Source organism: Dromiciops gliroides, chromosome 3 (genome assembly GCF_019393635.1).
Source record: "Dromiciops gliroides isolate mDroGli1 chromosome 3, mDroGli1.pri, whole genome shotgun sequence".
NCBI lineage: Eukaryota > Metazoa > Chordata > Mammalia > Microbiotheria > Microbiotheriidae > Dromiciops > Dromiciops gliroides.
The window spans coordinates 459,059,982-459,081,776 of record NC_057863.1 but is presented as its reverse complement, the minus strand read 5'-3'; the positions used below and the strand labels follow the sequence as shown (position 1 = coordinate 459,081,776).

Genomic DNA, 21,795 nt, shown 5'->3' with positions numbered 1-21,795 from the left:
AGGTAAATACTGTGTTTTTCCTTCACCCCTTTCAATGGCTCTGGTTACATAATTAATTCATTTCGACGAGCAATTTTTTTTTCTTTTTTGAGGTTTTTCCCTTGTGTTCTGATTCTTCTTTCACAATATGACTAATGCAGAAATATGTTTAATGCAACAAGCAATTATTAAGCAATACACTGTGCTCAGTATGGGGCATGTTGTTTTTCATTCATTTCAGTCATGTCCAACTTTGTGACCCCATTTGGGATTTTCTTGGCAAAGATACTGGAATGGTTTTCCATTTCCTTCTCCAGCTTATTTTACAGGTGTGGAAACTGTGACAAATAGGGTTAAGTGACTTGTCCAGGTTCACATCACTAAGCGTTTGAGTTCATATTTGAACTCAGGTCTTCCTGACTCCAGGCCCGGTGCTCTATCCATTCCCCAATCTGCTCTATGGGGCATACATATTCACAAAAATAAAACATAACAAAACAAAAAACAGTCCCTACCCTCAAGGAGCTACTAGAGAGGGACAACTTATATACTGATCAGTATAGTACAAGCAAAATTGAGGAAAGAGAGTATGCAGAGGAATTAGGGAATGCTTTAAAGGAGATGTGACATCTGAGGTAAACACTGAAATAAAACAAAGATTCTGAGATTGAATAGACCAAGAAGAAGACTGTTTCAGGCACGGGGGGACAGTTTGTATAAATGTATTAACCTAAAAAATGAAGTATAAGTTCAGAGAACAGCTCAAAACCTAGTCATGAAAATGAGTAACATGAAATACGGCTGGACAGGTTAGTGGGAGCCAAAATACCAACATACTTAATGGCAGGCTAATGAGTTTGAGTTTTATTCTATGGCAAAGTGAAGCCATTGAAGACTTTTTGAATAAGGTAGCAACATTACTAGACAAATGTCTTAAGAAAATTATTTTGGCAGTTACATAGAGGACGAATTAGTAACAAGAAAGACTAGAAGCAGAGAAAGCAGTCAAGTTGTTTTTTATCTTTAGTTTTCAGTTGCAATTTCTCTCCCTCCCTCTACCTCCTTCCCTACCAATTGAGAAGGCAAGCAATATGGTACCCATTATGCATGTAAAGTCATGCAAAACAGCTCCACATCAGTCATATTGTAGAGGGAAACAAGAAAAATAAAGTGAAAAAATATATACTTCAATCTGCATTCAGAGTTCATCAGTTCTTTTTCTAGAAGTGAATAGCATTTTTCATCATGAGTCCTTTGGAATTAGTGTGGATCACTGTATTGATCAGAGTAACAAAGTCTTTCACAGTTGATCATCATTACAATAATGCTGTTACTATGTACTCCTAATTCCACTCACTTTACTTTGTATTAGCTCATATAAGTCTTCCCAGGTATTTCTGAAGTCATCTTTCTTGTCATTTCTTAAAGGACAATATTCTGTCACAATCATATACCATAATTTGTTCAGCCATTCCCCAATTGATCGGCATCCCCTCCATTTCTGTTTCTTTGCCACCACACAAAAAACTGCTATAAATGTTTTTGTACATACAGTTCCTTTTTTGTTGTTGTTGATCTCCTTGGAGTACAGGACTAGTAGCAGTATTACTGGGTCAGAGAATATGCACAGGTTTATTATCCTTTGGACACAGTTGCAAATTATTCTCCAGAATGGTTGGACTGGTTCATAGCTTCACCAACAGTGTATTAATAATGTACCTCTTTTCCCACATCTGCTCCAACATTTGTTTTTTTCCTCTTCTGTCATCTTAGCTAATCTGATAGTCATAAGGTGGTACCTAAAAGTTGTTTAATTTGCATTTCTCTAATCAACAATTATTTAAAGCATTTTATATAGTTATTTATAGTTTTGATTTTTCTTCTGAAAACTACCTGCTCATATCTTTTGATCATTTATCAATTAGGAAATGACTTAATTTTTACATATTTGACTCACTGCCTTATATAGTGGAAAAATGAGACCTTTATCAGAGAAACATTATAAAATGCTTTCCCCAGTTTCCTGTTTTCCTTCTAATTTTGGCCACATTAGTTTTGTTTGTACAAACCCTTTTTATTTTCATGTAATCAAAATTATCCATTTTACTTCTTGTTATCATCTTGATCTCTTATTTAATCATAAACCCTTTTCTTATCCATAGATCTGACAGGTAAATTTTGCCATTTGTTTATGATATCACCTTTTATGTCTAAGTCTTTGACCCATTGTGAGTTTATCTTGGTATATGGTGTGAGACATTGATCTATGCTTTCTGGTTTTCCAAGCAGTTTTTGTCAATAGTGAGTTCTTGTTTCAATAGCTTGCATTTTTGGCTTTACCAGACACCAGGTTCCTGTGGCTATTTATTTCTGTATATTGAGTACTTAATCTATTTTACTGATCAACCACTCTATTTCTTATCCATTACTAGATTCTCATTTTGTAGTATAGTTCAAGATCTGGTATTACTAAGCTACTTTCCTTTTCTTTTTTCATTGATTCCTTTAATATTCTTGACCTTCTTTTCTTCCAGATGAATTCTGTTATTATTTTTTCTAGCACGATAAAATGATTCTTTGGTAGCTTGATTACTATGACACTGAATAAGTAAAGGCAACATTATCATTTTTATTATATTGGCTTGGCCTACCCATGAGCAATTACTATTTCTTCAATTATTTAGATCTGTCTTTTTCTCTGTGTGAAGAGTGATTTGTACTTGTATTTTTATAGTTATTATCTTTTTCTGAGTTTGTGCCTTTAACTTCCCTGTCATCATAGTAGCTTTTGGCAGTCAGGTTCTGTTGTTCTTGTTGTTATTGTTTGCTCATTTTTCAAGCCTATTTCTTGACTTTTGACTTCTTGTTAGAGTTGGGGGTCTACTCTTACCTCTGAGGGGTGGGGTAACTCTCCTGAGTCTTATGCTTTTATCTCTTGCTGTTTTCACAGTGAGAGCTAGAGGCCTATAAGTTTTTGATGTTTTTAAGGTGGTATGGTCCAGGGATGGATGTGGTCAATGCTGTTCTGGTCTACACTTTGGTCCTTGCCCAGGTAAGGCCCTTATTCACTCATGACTACAATTCTTTCCCACTCTGGAACTGTAATTTGTACCCAAGTGGAGCCTCTGTTTCCTTTCAACTGAAAGATATCCTTTATGAACTGGAACTCTGACTTAGAATTGGGTAATGGGCAAGGGAATTGCCAAGTGGTGCCTGGCCCTGCACTCAGGGCTAGCATAGAGATCCCCAATAAACTCTTTCTGACCAGATGTTCAATTCCCTTATATTCTCTAGGCACTGAGCATCTTTGATACCATTGCTGATGCTGCTGCCAACTCTATGCCAAGCCTCTGCTATTGGGGCTGTACTATGGCTAACCCCAATGGGCAAAGACTTCTTTTTGTGTCCTCCTAAGATGTCCTAGGCAGGAAAATGGTTTACTGTGTCTTTTTATTGGTTATGCTGCTTAGAATTCAATTTGATGCACTTTTAAAGTTGTTTATAGGGGAATTTTGGGAGAGGTCAGCACAAATGCTCACTTTACTTCACCGTCTTGGCTCTGCCCTACCAATCAGGTAGCTGTTATAGTTATCCAGGCAAGAAATGACAGGATCTGAACTAGAATGGTGGTTGTGTGAGTGGAAAGAAAGGGAAGATATGAAAAATACTGTGGAGGCAGAATGGATAAGATTTGGCAAATGACTAGCTATGTAAATGAACAGAGGAATCCTAGGATGTGAAGCTGAGCTTGATGGTACCTCCAACAAAAATCAGAAAGGTTTTTTTTGTTTGTTTGTTTTTTTGGTGAGGCAATTGGGATTAAGTGACTTGCCCAGGGTCACACTGCTAGTAAGTGTTAAGTGTCTGAGGCCAGATTTGAACTCAGGCCCTCTTGACTCCAGGGCCAGTGCTCTATCCACTGCGCCACCTAGCTGCCCCTATCAGAAAGTTTTGATGGAGGCAGGCTTAGTGGGGTAGATAATTAGTATTGTGTTGGAAATACTGAGATTGGGAGGCAGCTAAGTGGCACAGTGAATAAAGCACCGGCCCTGGATTCAGGAGGACCTGAGTTCAAATCCAGCCTCAGACACTTGACACTGTGGCATTTAAAATTATATGCTATTTCTGTCACAAGTTTGGGGAAAATTAGTTGGGGTTTCTAATATATTTGTTACTTATAAATCAGAAGCTTTAGCACCAACTTTGGGCATTAAGCATTTATTAAAGCACACCAAATATTAGTAAAGAGAGAACACTTGGCTCAGAAAGTTAAGAAAAGGCCTATCTAACCTAGAGCTCAGCCTGGCCTGCTTCTTCCTCCAAGTCTTCCTCCACAAGTGCATTCAAGAGCCTAACTGAGAGTGGAAGTTTCCTCTGGGTCCAGAGGAGAGGCGGCCCTTCTACACTGCTCAAAGCTAATTGGCTAGCATCATTCAAATTTATTGGTTTACTGGACTTGAGAGTGGTCCATGAGCTGAACTTGCTGAGATCAGAGTACAGAGAACACACCCCCTGAGGGCCAGGCTCTCAGGTAGATATGGTTTCAATCAAGTCAACTTTAAGTGAATTAATCAGCAAAGTCAATCCAATCAATCTTAATATTATCCTCTCTAGCAGCAGCTCTGGGCATCCCAAAACCCATTATTTTCTCACAACACTTACTAGCTATGTGACCCTAGGAAAGTCACTTAACCCTCACTGCTCTGCCCCCCCCCCCAATATATATATATACACCGAGCTTGAGATGTTTATGGACATTCAGAAGGGAACACTTCATAGACCATTGTTAATAGATGATTAGAATTCAAAGAAGAGAGTGAGGCTGGATAGCATACACTTGGAAATTAAGGTAATATTTGAACCTATGGGAGCTGATGAGATTACCAAAAGAGAGACTGTAAAAAGAGAAGAAAAGCAATTAAACTGGATAATCTATTGGCTTTGATCCAATGTAGCATTTCTAATGTTTTGGGATAAAGCCATTGACATTCTAGATAACACAGAAAATGACCAAAATCACACATGACCAAATCATTCAGCATTGAACTTGTAATTTACAGAAACGTCATCCATAGATAATGGACTGAAGCACTATACATCTTTTGGAATATTTAAGGTTTGAAAATTCTAACGGAAACTTTTTACACAAGTTGTATACATCATCAGAATATAAAGAAATAAAACAACATTCTATTTTCATTGTAAATTAGAACTGAAATAGATTGCATGTAGTAAATGACATGAGCCTATTTCTCCAATGTTTATTTGGTAATTCTGATTAATTTTTTGGAAAAGAACAAAATTTTTGCTTGATATTTGTAATCACTATAAATAAATCTTTGAAAACTAGTTCTTGTCTAAGAGCTAGAATGGATAGGGGATCTCTTTAACAAGTTTTAATATAGATGTTTAACCTATTACTTTAGATAAATTATTTTCAAAAGACAACACTTTTTATATTATGCAATTAAATTCAATGAAAATTTAAATCAGCTTAAAAACATCTACAGAACTCAATGGTATAAAACAGTCTGCTTTTAAGAAAGAAAATAAGATGGCCGCTGATTACCTATGTATGGCTTTTAAATGTTGCTCAATCTCTTCCAGTTTCTTCCAATATTCCTCTGTAAATTTAAAAAACTCCTCAAGGATTGAAGATTTCAAATCAGGGTATGGGCATCTCAAAGTTAGTAACTCTAAAGGCAGTTCATGAAACTGGTCAATTTTTTGTTCTGGAGGATGAATTAATGCCTGCAAAGGAACCCTTTATCATTCATTTAATACAAATGAATTAATCTATTTTCTGTTAATCCTATTCACAATTGAAGTATTATCTCCAATATACTTACTTTTATCCCAGAATCTGCAAGTTCCTGTTCCAAAAGCATTTGTTCATGGGAAAGTCTTCTAAAAATAGTCTTCAATTGTTTCTTTACTAATTCAACCTATTTGATATTTAATACAATTTTAACATAATTTAAATTATTACATCTTTACCAATGATATGATGAAACAGATTTAACTATAAATGAATATATAGAGACAGAGAGCTGCCCTCAGAGCTAGGACAACCTGGCTTCAAGTCCTGCCTCCCTGGGCAAACTGCTTAACTTCTCATTGAATCTAGATAACTTCCTAAGACTATAGACTATTATTGGCATTAGTAGGAGTTTCCTTATAAGGGAGCTCCTTACATTAATGAAAGCATAGGTCTAGATGAAATATATACATATATGCTTCAAATATATGTAAACATACAGCTATATAAGATATATATGCAGAAATATGTATATACACATACATATTTACGTGAATATATTGTGTATAAATAAGATTATATATCTGCATATACGTGTATTAACATACATGTATACCTATTCCCAAACAATGGCATTAGGAACCACTGATATCAAACATGAAGTTTATAAGAGAAGAAACAAGTAACTAGATGGCACATTAGATAAAGTGCCAGGCCTGAAGTCAGGAAGATGAGTCTTCCTGAATTCAAATATGGCCTCAGACACTTACTAGCTATGTGACCTTGGGCAAGTCACTTCACCCTGTTTGTCTCAGTATCCTCATCAGTAAAATGAGCTGGAGAACCACTCTAGTATCTTTGCTAAGAAAACCCCAAAAGGGGTCACAAAGAGTTGGCCATAACTGAAAAACAACTGAACAACAAAGAGAAGAAATCAAAAGGAGCTTGGGAACAGGATCAAGTGACCCTCAAAGATGCTTCTAGACACAGAAACCAGAAGTAGGACTTATATTCATGTACAATGTTTATGAAAGCTCCCAGTAGAACCCAGGCTCTGCTACAGTAGAACTGTTTTGCTATTAGAAAAACAGGAGTTGAGGGGAGGGGAGAGATCCACTCTTAAATATTCACTCCTACCAACCAATTATTCTCACTCCCACTTTCTACATGGATTTCCATGGGTTTGAATTCGAATAAATGGAATATCTATGCAGATATGCATTTGTGATTTGTTTTATGGCTGTCTGTTCTATTCAGCTATAGTACATAGAAACAAGGGTGAAAGGGCTTCCAGATATCCTGTAGTACACAAAACTGTCTAATGCATGCTCTGGATTCCAGGAACAACTACCTAATTACAAAATCTCTAGAGATGCCACAATTTCCTAAAGTATATAACTAGATATCTCTATCTTGAATGTCTATACAAAAGATAAATATATATGTATTAAGTTGTTCTAATCACAAACAAAAACATAAACCAGCATTTTTCAAATACAAATCCTGACCTCTTCTATCATTTTATGTGCATCAAGCACATTTTCTGATGAGGATGGGTTTGAAGTATCAAACAGCAACTCAGATTTGCATTTTAAATCTTCTTTCAATCGGCAGATAGGTTCTAGTACATTCTGTAGATATTTATTCCAGTCTTCTGATAATGCAAGTTCTATAACAGAGAGACAAAATTTCCTCACAATGATATTTTGCCAAGTTTCTTTTCAGAAAGAACAAGCCTAAATTCAATTTCTTTTTGTGGTTGTCCTAGGAAAAACAAACAGGAATTAATATTTTTTCAATGAATACATGAAGTGATCATATCAGGGTGAAAAGGAACTCCTCCTAAAAATAATATAAGAATATTCTCACCAAAATCCTTGAGGTTGAAAAGAAATTCATTTTCAGCGTTCTCTTCTTCAAGAAAACTTCTAATTTCAGATTCTGTTTTACATCTGCAATGGGGAAGGGGAGAAATTAGATTAATTTTTTAAATGCAACTAGAGAGAATTTTTTAAAATCTCTGTTATAAACACAATATGTATATCCTAATGTGCTTTAAATCTATAATAATTATACACACAACTTTTATTTATAATGAATAGTAACATGTGGCTGATTTTAAAGGCTTTTTAAGTCAATTAATGCTAACAAAAATGCAAATTATCCACTATTTTCATTCAATATCTTGTACAGTAAAAAAATTAACCAGCTTTGAATGGAAATCCCAGGACATACTAGTTTTTCTTCTTGCTTTAAGTCTTCATCAAAGTCATACCAAAAAACTGTATAAACATCGCATTTGAAAATGCTTACTCTAAGTCAATATACATTAAAATGGAGCCCAAGCAGAAGCTGGTCTAGGCTGAATTACTTTTATTCAGAAATTCTTATCCTTTCTTTGTCACAGATCCTCTTGGCAGTCTGGTGAAGCCTATGGACCCCCTTCTCAAAATATTTTTTTTAACTCACAATCAAAGGAAATGCTAAATTTCAGTTAGAGGTTAATGAAAATGTTTTGTCCTATTCAAGTTCATAAACTCCTTTGAAATATACCCACAGACTGATTAGGAGTGTATGCAGCCCTGGTTAAGAACCCCTGGGCTAACCTGACCCCTTGGGTACAGGAGAGAAGTAGAAAAAGAAGCAGAGGTTGGAACGGGGAGAATAGAAAGGAGGAAGGGAAGAGAGAGAGAGAGAGAGAGAGAGAGAGAGAGAGAGAGAGAGAGAGAGAGACTGAAGACATTAAAACAAGTAGCAAGGATAAGAAGATTCTTTATATAGTTTTCTGCTTCTAACAATCTTCCTTTTTCCTTTTCTCCTGTCCACTAATTTTCTGTTCTTTATAATTCTTTTCCTTTATACTCTTCTTCCCCCTTTATCGTCCTCTGGACACCAATTCTGATTTGTCCTATTCTGGTGGTGCTTTTGCATCATTTTTTGGCTTTTTATAAGTCCCTAAAATATATATTTAACACTTCCCCTTCTCAATCTTCACATTATTCTTTTTCATATATATGAAATGTGCATAGATATTAGTTGCAAGTGTGATGGCATTCTAGATTCAGTCCCCAGTCCCAAGTACTGATGGGTCCCACTTTTCTCAATGTGTCCTGAGTAGTTCTGCCAGCTTTGATCCACTACTCCTGGAGAATTCAGGGTAATAACAGGGAATAGAGGAGGAAGTGTTCCAAATTTAGCAAATATCAGCTATTGGCAACTTCTTCCACTGAACCTGAAATCCTTATCTACCTATATGGGAATATTTTCTCCAATAAAAAGGTCAATGAATCTGACTCATAATTATATAGTACTTGATTAGAGTATATTTTTAAATATGGAGAAGCAGTATGGAATAAATAGCACATACAGAGCTGGCCTTAGAGGAAAACCTGGGTTCAAGTCCTGCATCTGACACATACTGGCTGTGTGACAAGTTACCTAACCTCTCAGTGATACAAATAAGTAGAAGTTAGAGAAGTGCACAAGTTGAAAGAAAATAATGTGTAAAAATAAGCTGGAGGGAAATTCACAAATAGTAATTAAAACTTTGAATGAATGTGAATGGAATATTTATAGCAAGTCTCTTTGTGGTAGCAAAGAACTAGAAATTGCAGGGATCCCCATCAATTGGGGAATGACTGAACAAGTTGTGGTGTATGGTTATAATGGAATACTAATGTGCTATAAGAAATGATAAGCTCGATAATCTTAGAAAGGCACAGAAAAACTTGGATGAAATGGTGAAGAGAGAAGTGAGCAGAATCAAGAGAATGTTGTCTATGTAATAGTAATAGTTTTAAGAAAGACTGCGTGACTAAGCCATTTTGACTATTATAAATACACAAATTAAAAATAAAGTACATATAAAGAAGTACATTATCTGTACTGATAAATAGAAGTATAGATAGAATAATTTTACATATATGTGTCTGTGTACCTATTTGTGTCTAATGGTAGCCATCTCTAGGGCAGGGCAGGGGGGGAAAAGGGAAGAAAGAAAATAAGAGGGATGCAATGTGCTCTCCTCAGGAAATATTGGGCAGGTGACATCGTTCAAGTCCCAGGGGCTTCTCCCCCTCCACAAAATTCTCTTCCTTTTTTGGCTGAGCTAGCAGTTAGTTATCTAAAGTCAGATAACAGGAGAACCATGAAATTCCCATCCAGAAGTTGCCCCATGAGTGTGTGTGTGTGTGTGTGTGTGTGTGTGTGTGTGTGTGTGTGTGTGTGTGTGGTGGGGGGATGTTCAGAAGTGTCTCAAAGAATGTGTATCCTGAGTAACCAGATAAATGGTGAAATGGGGGAGGGAATCTTTGCATTAGGGACCTATATAAGATCACTGAGGTGAGCATGCTTTGTACAATTTCTTTGGAAGTGTGTGCCCTTTCTTGCAAGATCATAATAAAATGGCCTTCCTGCTTTGCACCAGACCAGAGTCATGCCTCAATTTACCCATTTCTAACAGAAAAGAAAAAAATCTACATGATAAATTTATTCTATATTTAAAAGGAATAACAAGTTATCCATAATAGATTTTCAGTTTTATCTTTTTTTTATTATACTATATTATAGAAATGCTTATTTTATTCCATAAATTTAAAATAAAGTAAATAAATGCTAAAAAAAAAAAAAAGGTTGCTTATCTACATTGGTAGTGGGCTTGAGGGAATTTTGACCTGGTTTTATACATATATGTATGCATACATATATACATATACATATATATGTATTTATATTTAAATGTCTTAATACCATTTATTTCACTTCATAACACCATATCCATATGACCTCAGCCACTTTCTATACTCATTTGATTTGATCCTAGGCTCAAAGTCAATTATAGATGAAGAAAAAGATGCCAATTCGAGTGCTGGCATTGTGATATAAGCCATCTCCCTGGTTTTCACTTACATCATTTATCTAGCATGATTGCTTTTGCAATTTTAAGTCAAGAATCCTAGCGATGGCTCAGGATACTGTGGATGACCTTGGCATTTTTGATGTCTGGCCAAGCTAAAAGGGCCACACAGCTCCTGCTTCAGCTGTCTTCATGGAACAAAATGTTCTCATCCACCCAGTTCTGCCAGAGGAAGTTTTCACTTGCTTGGGATAGATATCCCCCTAACTCACTGCTGGTTTTGAGGCCAGTTGGTTACCCTCAATGTAGTTTAGCCCATCTGCAATGACAGTTCTGCCAGGGTATGACTTCTGTGAATGCTACATCTTAGAGCCACAGGTGAGAGTTGGTGGACAGGTGGACACCAAAGGTGGATAAGCAGCCCTGAAATGGGCTTGGCAAGCCCTCACATGCCATGAACACCCCATAAACCCCATTAAAAATTAAAATTTGTATTATCAAGCACTCTGCAAATATATAAGGATTATTATTTCTTTTCAGCAACTCAAGATTAATTAGTAGTATGCTTCCAGTATCACAGCTCTGAATTAGGAGAAGATTGCTTAAAAATGGGATCAAGCCAAACACTGGGTCTGCAGCAGGATCAGGGCTTCTTCCTAAGGGCTGATACGAACCAGAATATTAGTTAGTTCACTGATTAATCTGTCCTAGAGGTAGAAGCATCTTTTATAATGCCTTAAAAATGAATGGCGGGGGCAGCTAGGTGGCGCAGTGGATAGAGCACTGGCCCTGGAGTCAGGAGTACCTGAGTTCAAATCCGGCCTCAGACACTTAACACTTACTAGCTGTGTGACCCTGGGCAAGTCACTTAACCCCAATTGCCTCACTAAAAAAAAAAAAATGAATGGCAACTAACACCCATATGACAACTTATATTTGCAAAGAGCTATTGCATTTTTTCTTATTTGATCCACACAACAAACTTTTAAGGTAAGGACCAGACAGATTTGTTTCCACTTCAAGGAAAGAAAAAAAAGACAGTTTTTAAAAAATGATATGTTGCATGGTTCCTAACCTTAGCCCTGAATTGTTTAGGATGAAGGAATGAAGCCTAGAGTGGAGCTCCTTTAGCTCATTTAGGTCCCTCCTTGAGTCTTTGATAAGTCTTGTTTTAGACTTCCCTGCCTGCCTAGAACTTTGACGATCCAGACTCATTGGACAATCTGGCAGACATTGAGGAAGCCAAGGAAGAAGAAGTGGCTATGTACAGGAGACTGTAAGGACATGCAGGTATCCATGATTCCCTATGCAAGGGAATAGCTTTAGGGCCAACATTAGTTGTTTGAAAATCGGAAACCATCGTTAGTGTGGTAAAGAAACACAGATGAAAAGCTAATATTTGTGTTAAGTGAGTGGGAGTCTAAAATATTTTGTGGCATTGAAAGAGCAATCTAGCAATTGTATAGAAAAAGCAAAAACCTTGAAAAAACAAGGTGATATGTAACTTAGAGAAATGCTTCACCATGAGAACTTGGAAACAGTGACTGAGACAGTAGTTAGTATTTATAGAAGAGAGAAAAAGAGAGAGCCAATGCCCAAGTGAAATGGTCAGTATCAGGGCCAATGAGGAGCTGGTGTGTCTCTCCTGTGCACCAAGCACTCGTTTAAGAGGGAGTGAATGTGGAGATAGGGCAGAAACTTTTGTCTAAGTCATGTCTTATCCCCATGAACTCTCCCCAAGCAGGAGGTGAATTGGGTCCTCCAAAAGGGATAGAGACTTTGCCTGTTACAACAGTATGGACAGCAACTTCCCACCACCTTTGATTCAATTATTTTCTTGAGACTTCTCCCAGCTTCTAGGCTGAGTTGTCTGGCCTGACCCTAGTCACTGAGGGAGCTTAAAAGTGAAAGGAAAGCAGTTTAAGTGTTTACCACGAGCCTTTAAAAGCCTCAGCAGAAATTTTGGAAGACAGACTGCCTGTACCAAGACAAGGATAAGGTGACTAATTTGAGTAGGATCGAGGGCTGAAGACAGAGGGTTGGGATCCTGAAGGGCAGTTTATGCAACAACATAGGGGAATGTGTGCCTAACAAAAGAGCTGGAAATGTGTTCCTTAGCTTAGAGACCTGTTGTCTTAGCTCACTGTAAGACCTGTTATATTTTTCCAAGGAAGACAGACATTGGGGTCATAGATTTAGAGCTAAAGAAGTCTCCAGATAGTTCAAATCCTTCATTTTATATGTGAGGAAACTGCAGCTTGAGTGGTTGAGTAATTTGGCCAAGGCCACACAGTCCATAATTGTCAAAGCTAGCACTCAACCCCTCCTCTCCTGACCCAAGTTCCTGGGCAAGGTCTTTCCAATGAGGCACTAAAAATGGAAGCAACAGTGCTAGTGATTTCAGGGACCAAGCAATTGCTCTGAAAGCAATCCCCCAGTCAGACTGGGAACAAATGGCTTATATCAACCATGGGCCTGAGGGAAAAGATCCACTCTAGACTCAAGGACCAGAGGAGGGGCCAAAACTGAGGCAGAAAGCTATGGCAGAGAGGGGCAAACCTAGACTGTACCCTCCACCACTGCTGTGAGTCATAAGCATTGTACAAGTCCAGGGGAGGTCAACTTTATGTTCTCTGCCAATTCAAGGGGACCTCAACCTGAGGGTAGCATATCAAAGCTGGAACAACTCTACAGACCCCTGAGGAAGGTGGGCTACTTGGCTCCCTGGTACAGAATAGGAAAGGCATAGTGAAATATCATAGTGTTTGAAAAGGATGGAGGAAATTTAGGGGACTCTAAGCTCAATGTGAGTCAGTAGTGTAATACAGCAATGCCCCTCCAAATTAACATAATTTAGGGGTCTATTGAGATGTAGCTAGATAGTACAGTGGAATAGAGCACAGGACCTGGAGTTAGGAAGACCTAAGTTCAAATCTGGCCTCTGACACTTACCTAGCTATAGAGAAGTTACTTGACCTCTGGCTCCATTTCCTCATCTGTACAATAGGAATAATAAAGCACCTCCCCCCCCCCCCCCGGTTGTTGTGAGGATGAAATGAGATAAATCTGTAAAGCACTTTACAAATCTTAAAGTGCTACATAAATGCTATTGTATTATCATCATCATTCTTCATAATAATATTATGGTAGGAATAATGTTCTTATACCTATAATAATATCATTGCAGTTATAAGAATGATAGGACATCTGTACACTTATCTGGATAACTGCTTCATTCTGGGCATCATAATTTAAGGAGGACCCCTGAAGCTGGGAAGCAACCAGAGATGGACAACCCAGATAGTGAAGAAAGAGACGGGTTCGTGTCATATGAGAATAGGTCAAAGGAAATTGGATTATTTGGCCTGGAGAAGAGGGGATATGATAGCTGTCTTTAAGTGTCTGAAGGGCTGTGATGTGAAAGACAGATTAGATTTGTCATGTTTGACTGCAGAGGACCAAGCAAAGAGCCGCAGAGGAAAGTTACAAAGAGGCAAATTTAGATTTGATTTAGGAAAACGATGTAAGATATCCTGCTTATTTGAGTTGTCCAAAAGCAGAATGGGCTGCCTTGGAGGAAGTAGGCAGATGCCTCTCATTAGAGGTCATCTAGAAGAGACTCCCAAGGCATGCAGAAGAATAAATTTATTACATAGAAAAGAATACAGAAAGAACCCATAATCAAGCCTGTAGATAAGAAAAGTTTTTCCCTGGGTAGACCTGCTTTCTCTAAGAATTTGGGCCACAGATGGTTTTGAGGCACCCCACCATCACCCCTTGTCAAGTTTGTTATATAGTAAGGATTCCTCTTTACTTATGAATCAGACCAATTGGCTCCTAGGATCCCTTACTCTAAAATTCTATAATTTTGTTAATACTAAGTTCTTCCCCTGTATTCAGATCTCCAACCCAGATGTGGGTCCCCCAAAACTTAGAGAAAATAGTTCTACACAGGGAGAAACTTTTCTTAACCATCTACAGGTTTGAATATGGGTCCTTTCTGTATTCTTTGCTATGTATTAAGTGTTTTCTCTGTAAGCCCTGGGAGTCTCAGTTGCCTGAAATAGGAAAATGGCAGAACAATTCATATCAGATATTTCCAAAGATGACTTCCAGGTCAGAGCAAACACAAACCAGAGAGATTATTCACTATTGAGAAAACTCCAAGATATAAACCAAAGACTGTTTTGAGTGTAGAGCTTCAATAATGGCCCCAAAGTTAAGTTCTCATATCACTTATTTGAATCGAGCATTGTCTGGGCTCTTTCTTACTATTATGTTTGGGGCAAAGAGTACCCAGGCACAGGATGACCTAGGGCACAAAGAATGTGCTAGTATGAATGGCAATAGGATTCCAGTAATACTGGCTGGTCATAAAGTCAGATCCTCTTCTCTCTGTCACTCTGGAGGGAATGGTGGAATTAGTGCAAAGCTTAGGGAAGGAACTCTGGGGATTTCAAACATTCATCACTAGCTGCTTAAAATGACAAAATCCCTGAGGGCAGGTCATATCCCCCCCACTTCTCCAAATTCTGCCAGCTCTGTGGTCATTTCCCCTACTGTGTCTCAGGGGAAGAGAAGCAATACTGTGGTACTTTGGGGTCAGTGCTGCTTGGTATCTCAAATGCAATACTGCACATTTGCAACCAAGTAGATGGCCTTTGGCTGGGGAAATATTAGCATTCTTAAGTAAGGTAAGGTATTCTAATAAGGTCTGGGTTTCTACATCATCAGTGTAGTAAGGCTCTTTGTTGGGGCACCTGAAAAAATTCAAGGTGGTTTCGATAGAGATGCTGAAAAGTGTGCTGAGTGATCAATTACAATACTGACTCCACCAACCTCACAGATCCAAAGGACAGGCTCATAGAATTGGATGCCAGGTGAAAATATCAAAGCAGCATGTTGGGGGGCGGGGGCAACTAGGTGGCACAGTGAATAAAGCAGTGGCCCTGGATTAAGGAGGACCTGAGTTCAAATCCAGCCTTAGACATTTGACACTTACTAGATCTGTGACCCTGGGCAAGTCACTTAACCCTCATTGCCCTGCAAAAAAAAAAAAAAAAAAAAAAAAGGCAGCATATGACCAAAAGGACTGTGTGGGTAGTCTAGGGTCTAACCCAACCTATAGACCATACAAAAAGAGGTGATAGGTACTCCAATGCTGGTACCTTAGGGTGAGCCATGGATAATTCTTTCAATATAAAACTGATTATAGCTGAACCTGGGATTGGGGGAGATTGTGAAGAGGCAGAAGAGGAAATGGTTAATCTTTAGGTCATATAGAGATCTAGGTCCTTATGGCATGGCCAGTCCAGGTCAGTGTTTTTCATATGGGAGCTTCAGGCACTCTGCTAACTGACTGGCCTTGTTGGTGCTAACCGTCCTTTCCTCATCTGAGCAATGACCCAGCTCTAAACCAGGCTTTGAGGGGTGGAGTAGATACCCTCCCCATGTTTATTCTTCTGTGTAGCACTCCCTTTGATCTGTCTGCTTCCTTCCCTTCCCCAACCCCCATCCTAAATTGCGCAAAGCAGCAGGGTTTTGACTCCAGCAAGTGCACCACAGGAACTGACAGGACACACCTGTGAGGGAAGGTGTGGTAAAGTAATGGCTGGGGTAGAATTGCAGTACTGCTCATTGTTGGGCCCCCTGCTGAGTCCATTCACTCTGCTCAATGATGAGCTAAGGAGAGACAGAATCAGTCACAGGTCCCTGCCAGCAACAGGCCAGTCAAGGCTAGAAAAAGTACTGTTCTTCGTAAGTTTCATTCACAATGGATCCTGTGTTCCATGCCCTGCACTGAAAGAGGTCCGAAGTTCCTGGTTCCTGAGTCTTTAGTAAAACACGGGCCGTCCTGGAAGTATGAGTAAATACAAAGTGGGGATTGATGGTGTGTTATCTGCATTCCTTTGCCTGCTATCAGAGGTGCGGGTGTGGGGTCTCAGAGAGGACCTGTGTGTTTTCTATAACTCCTTAGTTCCAAACATATTGTCTAGGGATTGCAGAAGGCAGCGAGAGGTTACAGGTGCACCACTGAGTAGGGGATGTTTTATTATTCATTGTTTGATTTTTATTTCACATTGTTTTGTTGATTCTAAGCCAAAAGAAAAGTACATGATGTATCCAAGTATGCCCATCTTTCACCGTGGGGAGTTGGCTTCATTATGCCAAGCCACATGACTATGGATCAGTGACAGACTGCCTTCAGTAAGGAGGGAGGACTACTCAAAGGGAGGGATTCAGTGTAGATTCCTCGTTGGTAAATCCCAGTCATAGACACCCCCTTGATAGCAAGTCAAATGTGCTCTAAATAGAAAGGTGGAGCTGAGAGTCAAAGGTTGTCTACTGAGAGAGACAGAGACAGAGAGAGACAGAAAGAGACAGAAACAGAGACAGGGAGGAGAGACAGAAAGACAGAGACACAGAGATGGAGAGAGATCTCAAAACCTTTCCAAGACTTCTACACAATGAGATACAGTGTAAACTTCCAGGATGCACACAGGACAAGCCCAACTACTGATTCTTCCATTCAAATAGGTTTGGGATATTTCCTAACAATGTTATCCAGTAGTTGAATCTGTAGCAACAGAAACTAAATTCCAAGGTTGCCTGGGAGAAGATGCTAGTTCCCAAAATCAGGTGTGGGGGTGGGAAAGAAAAGATCAGTAACCACATTGACCTGAAAAGAGGCTCAAGAAAGTCACTTCTGAAATTGAAGATCAGAATTTAAAGAGACATCCTCCATTGGGTAGAAAAGGAAAGATGGAAGAAAGACTGGGCTGGCCCTCATTAGGACTCAGCTCTCCGTGAGAAGGACAGCACCAAAAGAGCAAGAACATGAAGTAGTTAGAGAAAGTGGATCTCAAACTACTTAGGAAGGTTGTGAGGACCTTTCCCCAGTAGCAGCTTATTGATTGTTCCCTTGCTAAGGCTCATCAGGCATATCTGCCCTGAGCTCTCACCAAGGGAGAGCCTTGGAAAGGGACAGTGCTGGATGATAGATACCAAGAAAAGAATGGCTGGGCACCCAGAACTGCAGGGATACACACCTACCACGATTCCCAGGCCTGGTATTTATTATTTTGAAGTTGGAAAATGGCCTGGGAGTTGTATAGGAAGACAAAAGTAAAGAGAACTCACTTTCATACTTAAGTCCATGAGTTCATAGAGAACAATTCAGTAACTGTCCAGGAGTCGATGTGTAGCATGGAAGGAGGTGGGGCCTTGGAAAGAGGATGAGCAGAGAGTGAGGGGGGAAGCTACAATTTAATCAGAGTTCAGGAAAGAAACAGGAAAATGGGGTGTCTTGGGGGTGCAGAGCACACATAACTGAGTAGCAATAGTGTAGCAGAATGCTGCTGAGCCCCATTCTTGTTCTCATAACCTGTGCTAACCTGCAGTTATGGCATTTTTATGTCATCGGTTCCTAAATTCAGCCTAGTCCTGTCCAATTCCTATAAATTGTCTTCACTTGTTTCTCCTTAAAGCAATGCAATCCATCCTAACCCTGTCTCCCAGCTGCCCCTTTGCCCTCACCTTTAACACATTGACCTTAGCTTGGTGAATTTTAGATCTGAATGAAAGGTCCTTGAAGGCAGGGTCTGTTCCATTGGCTTTTTACCTCCACTGTCCAACCCAGGCCCTTGCTCCTAGTAGGGTCTGAATAAATGCTTTTTGTTGTTCCCTATGATTGATCCCCACCCCCAACTCCCCAGTTAGGAAAGAAACTGTTGTTCGTGGTTATTTTTAAATTTCAACAAACATTTATTGAAATTAGGCCAAGTTTTAGAATAACACAGGAAATTCCCTGTACTCCTTTCCCCCCTCATTTTAGTTCTAGTCATAAGCTTAAACACATTTTGATTATCATTTGATCATTTCTTCACTTCCATTTAATCATCTATGTGTTACCCTAAACTTAAAGTGTTATCCTCTGTAATGATATGTTCGTATAATTTCCATCAAGCTCAAAAACAATTTAATATACATGTTAAGGGAGGGAATAGAATATCAAAGTTAAAAATTCCTCCCTAGTGTCCTCCTTTATATTTGAGCTTGCATCACTGAACACTTTAATTAAAGTTGCCAAATGACTTTCCTTTTTATCATGTTTCAGGTTAAAACAGAACCTCATAAAAATTGTTCCAATGGGTTCAAACTTTCCATTTGCATAATGGAACTTTTTTTTGGAGGGGGAAGAATAGAAATGAGCTTGATTTAAAGATTTTATCATGAAGGAATATATGAAAAAAGTCAATATAAAAACAAACAAACAAACAAAAAAAAAAAACAAGGGGCGGCTAGGTGGCGCAATGGATAAAGCACTGGCCCTGGATTCAGGAGTTCCTGAGTTCAAATCTGGCCTTAGACACTTGAAACTTGCTGGCTGTGTGATCCTGGGCAAGTCACTTAACCCCTATTGCCCCACAAAAACAAACAAACAAAAAAAACAAAACAAAAGTCAACATATATTTATTTTTAAATAAATTAAAAACAATAAACATAAACAGCCTATTGAAATTTGAGCTGGATACTCCATATTTAAGAATTACTTGACAGGGTAAGGGAACCTTTCCCAAAAGAGAAGTTAAAATTTAAGCTCAAAACAGAGTTGACTATTTGGAAATTTGAAACCAGAATTACAAAAAAAAAATGCTTACTACAATAACAGTTCTATTCTCCCACAAATGTTTGTATAACATTAATGAAGTGCATGTTTAATAAAAATTTAATATCTTAAAGGCATTTATATTGAGTTTTAAGGAGGAAAATATTCTTAACTTTTTCTATTATTTGTTTCTCTCTGGTAAAGAACTTGCATTCTCCAAAGAATAAGTACAGTATAGCATTTGTTTTTTATTCTTTCTTAATTTCCTTAGTGATGATAAAATTCAAGTAATTTAATGGGATAACACTTAAACTATGTGGATGCAGATGGCAACAAATGGAGAACAAATGAACATGTTAAATCAATTATTATGGATATTGAAAGGCTGATAGATTTTGTTAACAACTGCAAAAATCATATTTATTTCTACTGAATCTCAACTAAACTGAAGAAATAACAGAGCTAGAACCTTTAGGTATTCATTTAAATTGCAACTTTAAAATTTAATTATAACAGACTAAATAAAACAGAAAGTTTCAGGAAATCAGCATATTCATTTAATGCTAATCGAAAATTAAATGATAAAATTATTGTCTCAGTTTGAACATTTGGAATTTTTTCATTTCTTACCTGATTTCATGAAGCCTTTTGTGCTCTTGCCACCATACTTTCTTATGTTGTTTTATTAGCCTTTGGTCTTTAGATATTTTTGAAGTCTGCTCTGTTTTTTTTATCTAGTTTCAGAGGAATAAAAAAAAATGAGGGACCAACTTTTTTTCCTAATGTGTCTTTTACAAAGAAATGCTTTTAAATTTGACTTAAGAATATGGTAGCAACATTTTACAATGTTACATGAAATTCAGACTTGCTCTCCCCACATTTGCTCTTGAGTGAGCTATGCTTTCCTCTGAAAATAAGTAGAAAATGGCTATCTCATTCTTAATTCATGCCAGTGTATTTCTCAATCTGAAGACACCTAAAATAAACACTATATTGATTAAAATGTGAAGGAGCAGGTCTTCAATCCTGCTACATGTAGAAAATGATGCTTTTATATAATTTAGGGAAAAGATAAAATATTGCTATTCCCCAACCCCTTCCCAAACACATGGAGATAAAAATATCCTCAGGCATATGGAAAATGGCCTAATCATTGTTCATAAGACCCTTGAATTGGAAGTCAGAACCTAATTCTCTGGGTAGTTACTTAATGATAGACTTTAGTTTCCATATCTGTAAAATGAGACAGTAATATTAGATCAACTTTAAGATCTTTCCCTGCATTAAAAAAATGATTTTCCAAGAATATCAGAAAAAAATAAAAATTAATCAAAAATTTATTTCTACATGTTCAACAAAATAACAACAATGGAAGCTTGGAAAAGATGAAATAAGTCTCTTTCACATGCCCCTTATTTTAAGAGGTCATATAATCAGTGCTCTATTAAGTCAGCTATATTAATGTAATTCTATATGGATAATTTTGCATTTTATAAAACAAATCAAAATATAATATAATAAGTACATTTGTTCACTTAAGGCAGTTAGGTGGCAGAGTGAAAGAATGCCAGGCCTGAAGTCAGGAAGACTCATTCCTGAAATCAAATCTGGCTTCAGGCACTTACTAGTTGTGTGGCCCTGAACAAGTCACTTAACCCTGTTTGCCTCAGTTCCTCATCTGTAAAATGAGCTGGAGAAGGAAATGGCACGTCACATCAATACCTTTGTCAGGAAAACCCTAAATGTGGTTATGAAGAGTCAGACATACCTGAAAAATGACTTAACAAATTCACTTAAAGAAAATTTCAGAAAAAAAAATTTTTTTTTAATTCCAGGCCCTGTGCTAGTTAGTTAACATAGATACAACGCCAGAAACTCACTAGTCCCAGTCCTCAAGAAGGTTATGAAATTTCACAGGATCATATATTTAGAGCTATAAGGCCTCAAAGTTCATCCAGTAAAGACTTTACATATGAGGAAACAGAGCCCCAAGGAATTCAAGTAATGTGTTTAAGAAAGGATCGTAAAATTGCAGATTTAGAGTCTGAAGAGAAATTAGTGGCTATCTGGAGCAACTCATTCATTTTACTGATGACAGCCTGAGGCCCAAAGAAGTTACTGGCTCAGTGTCACTCAGGTAGTAAGTAATAGAACTGGAATTTGAACCCTGGTCCTTTAATTTACAAATCTAGTATTCTTTCTATGTCCGTGTCAAGCAGCCATCTTCTTGTGCCCAAGGATCTCTGATGAAGAGGAATCCACTACCTTTCATTCCATTGTTGGATAACTCTAAGAAGTGGCTAGGTAGTTTTTCCTTATGTAAAAACCTTTCATCAAGATTTCTCTTGTAACTCTCCCCATTACTCCTAGTTCTACCCACTGGGCCAAACAGAACAATAATTAATGTTCTGTTCTAACATAGAATTTAGTAACCTGAAAGCTTTCATAAATCAACATTGAAGATATGGGAGCATCAAAAGGTAGCTCTGAAAAGGGAATATTTTAACACAGGTTACTTTTACTGACATGCACAGATAAAATCACAAATTGCCTTGACCTCAAGTTTACCTTCCTTCTGTCTTGGAAATGGATTCA

The 21,795-nt window shown here is 37.9% G+C and overlaps 1 protein-coding gene across 1 annotated transcript in view; it reads right to left on the bottom strand.

Moving 5' to 3' along the window:
• Positions 1–21,795, bottom strand: part of CCDC148 (coiled-coil domain containing 148) — a 306,036-nt gene that overhangs the window by 190,524 nt on the left and 93,717 nt on the right. Inside the window, exons 4-8 of the mRNA XM_043991473.1 lie at positions 19,831–19,934; positions 7,607–7,689; positions 7,246–7,406; positions 5,829–5,924; positions 5,549–5,730 (exon numbers count right to left, since the gene is read on the bottom strand). Of these exons, the coding sequence (XP_043847408.1) occupies positions 5,549–5,730; positions 5,829–5,924; positions 7,246–7,406; positions 7,607–7,689; positions 19,831–19,934 (626 nt within the window). The remainder of the gene's footprint in view (positions 1–5,548; positions 5,731–5,828; positions 5,925–7,245; positions 7,407–7,606; positions 7,690–19,830; positions 19,935–21,795) is intronic.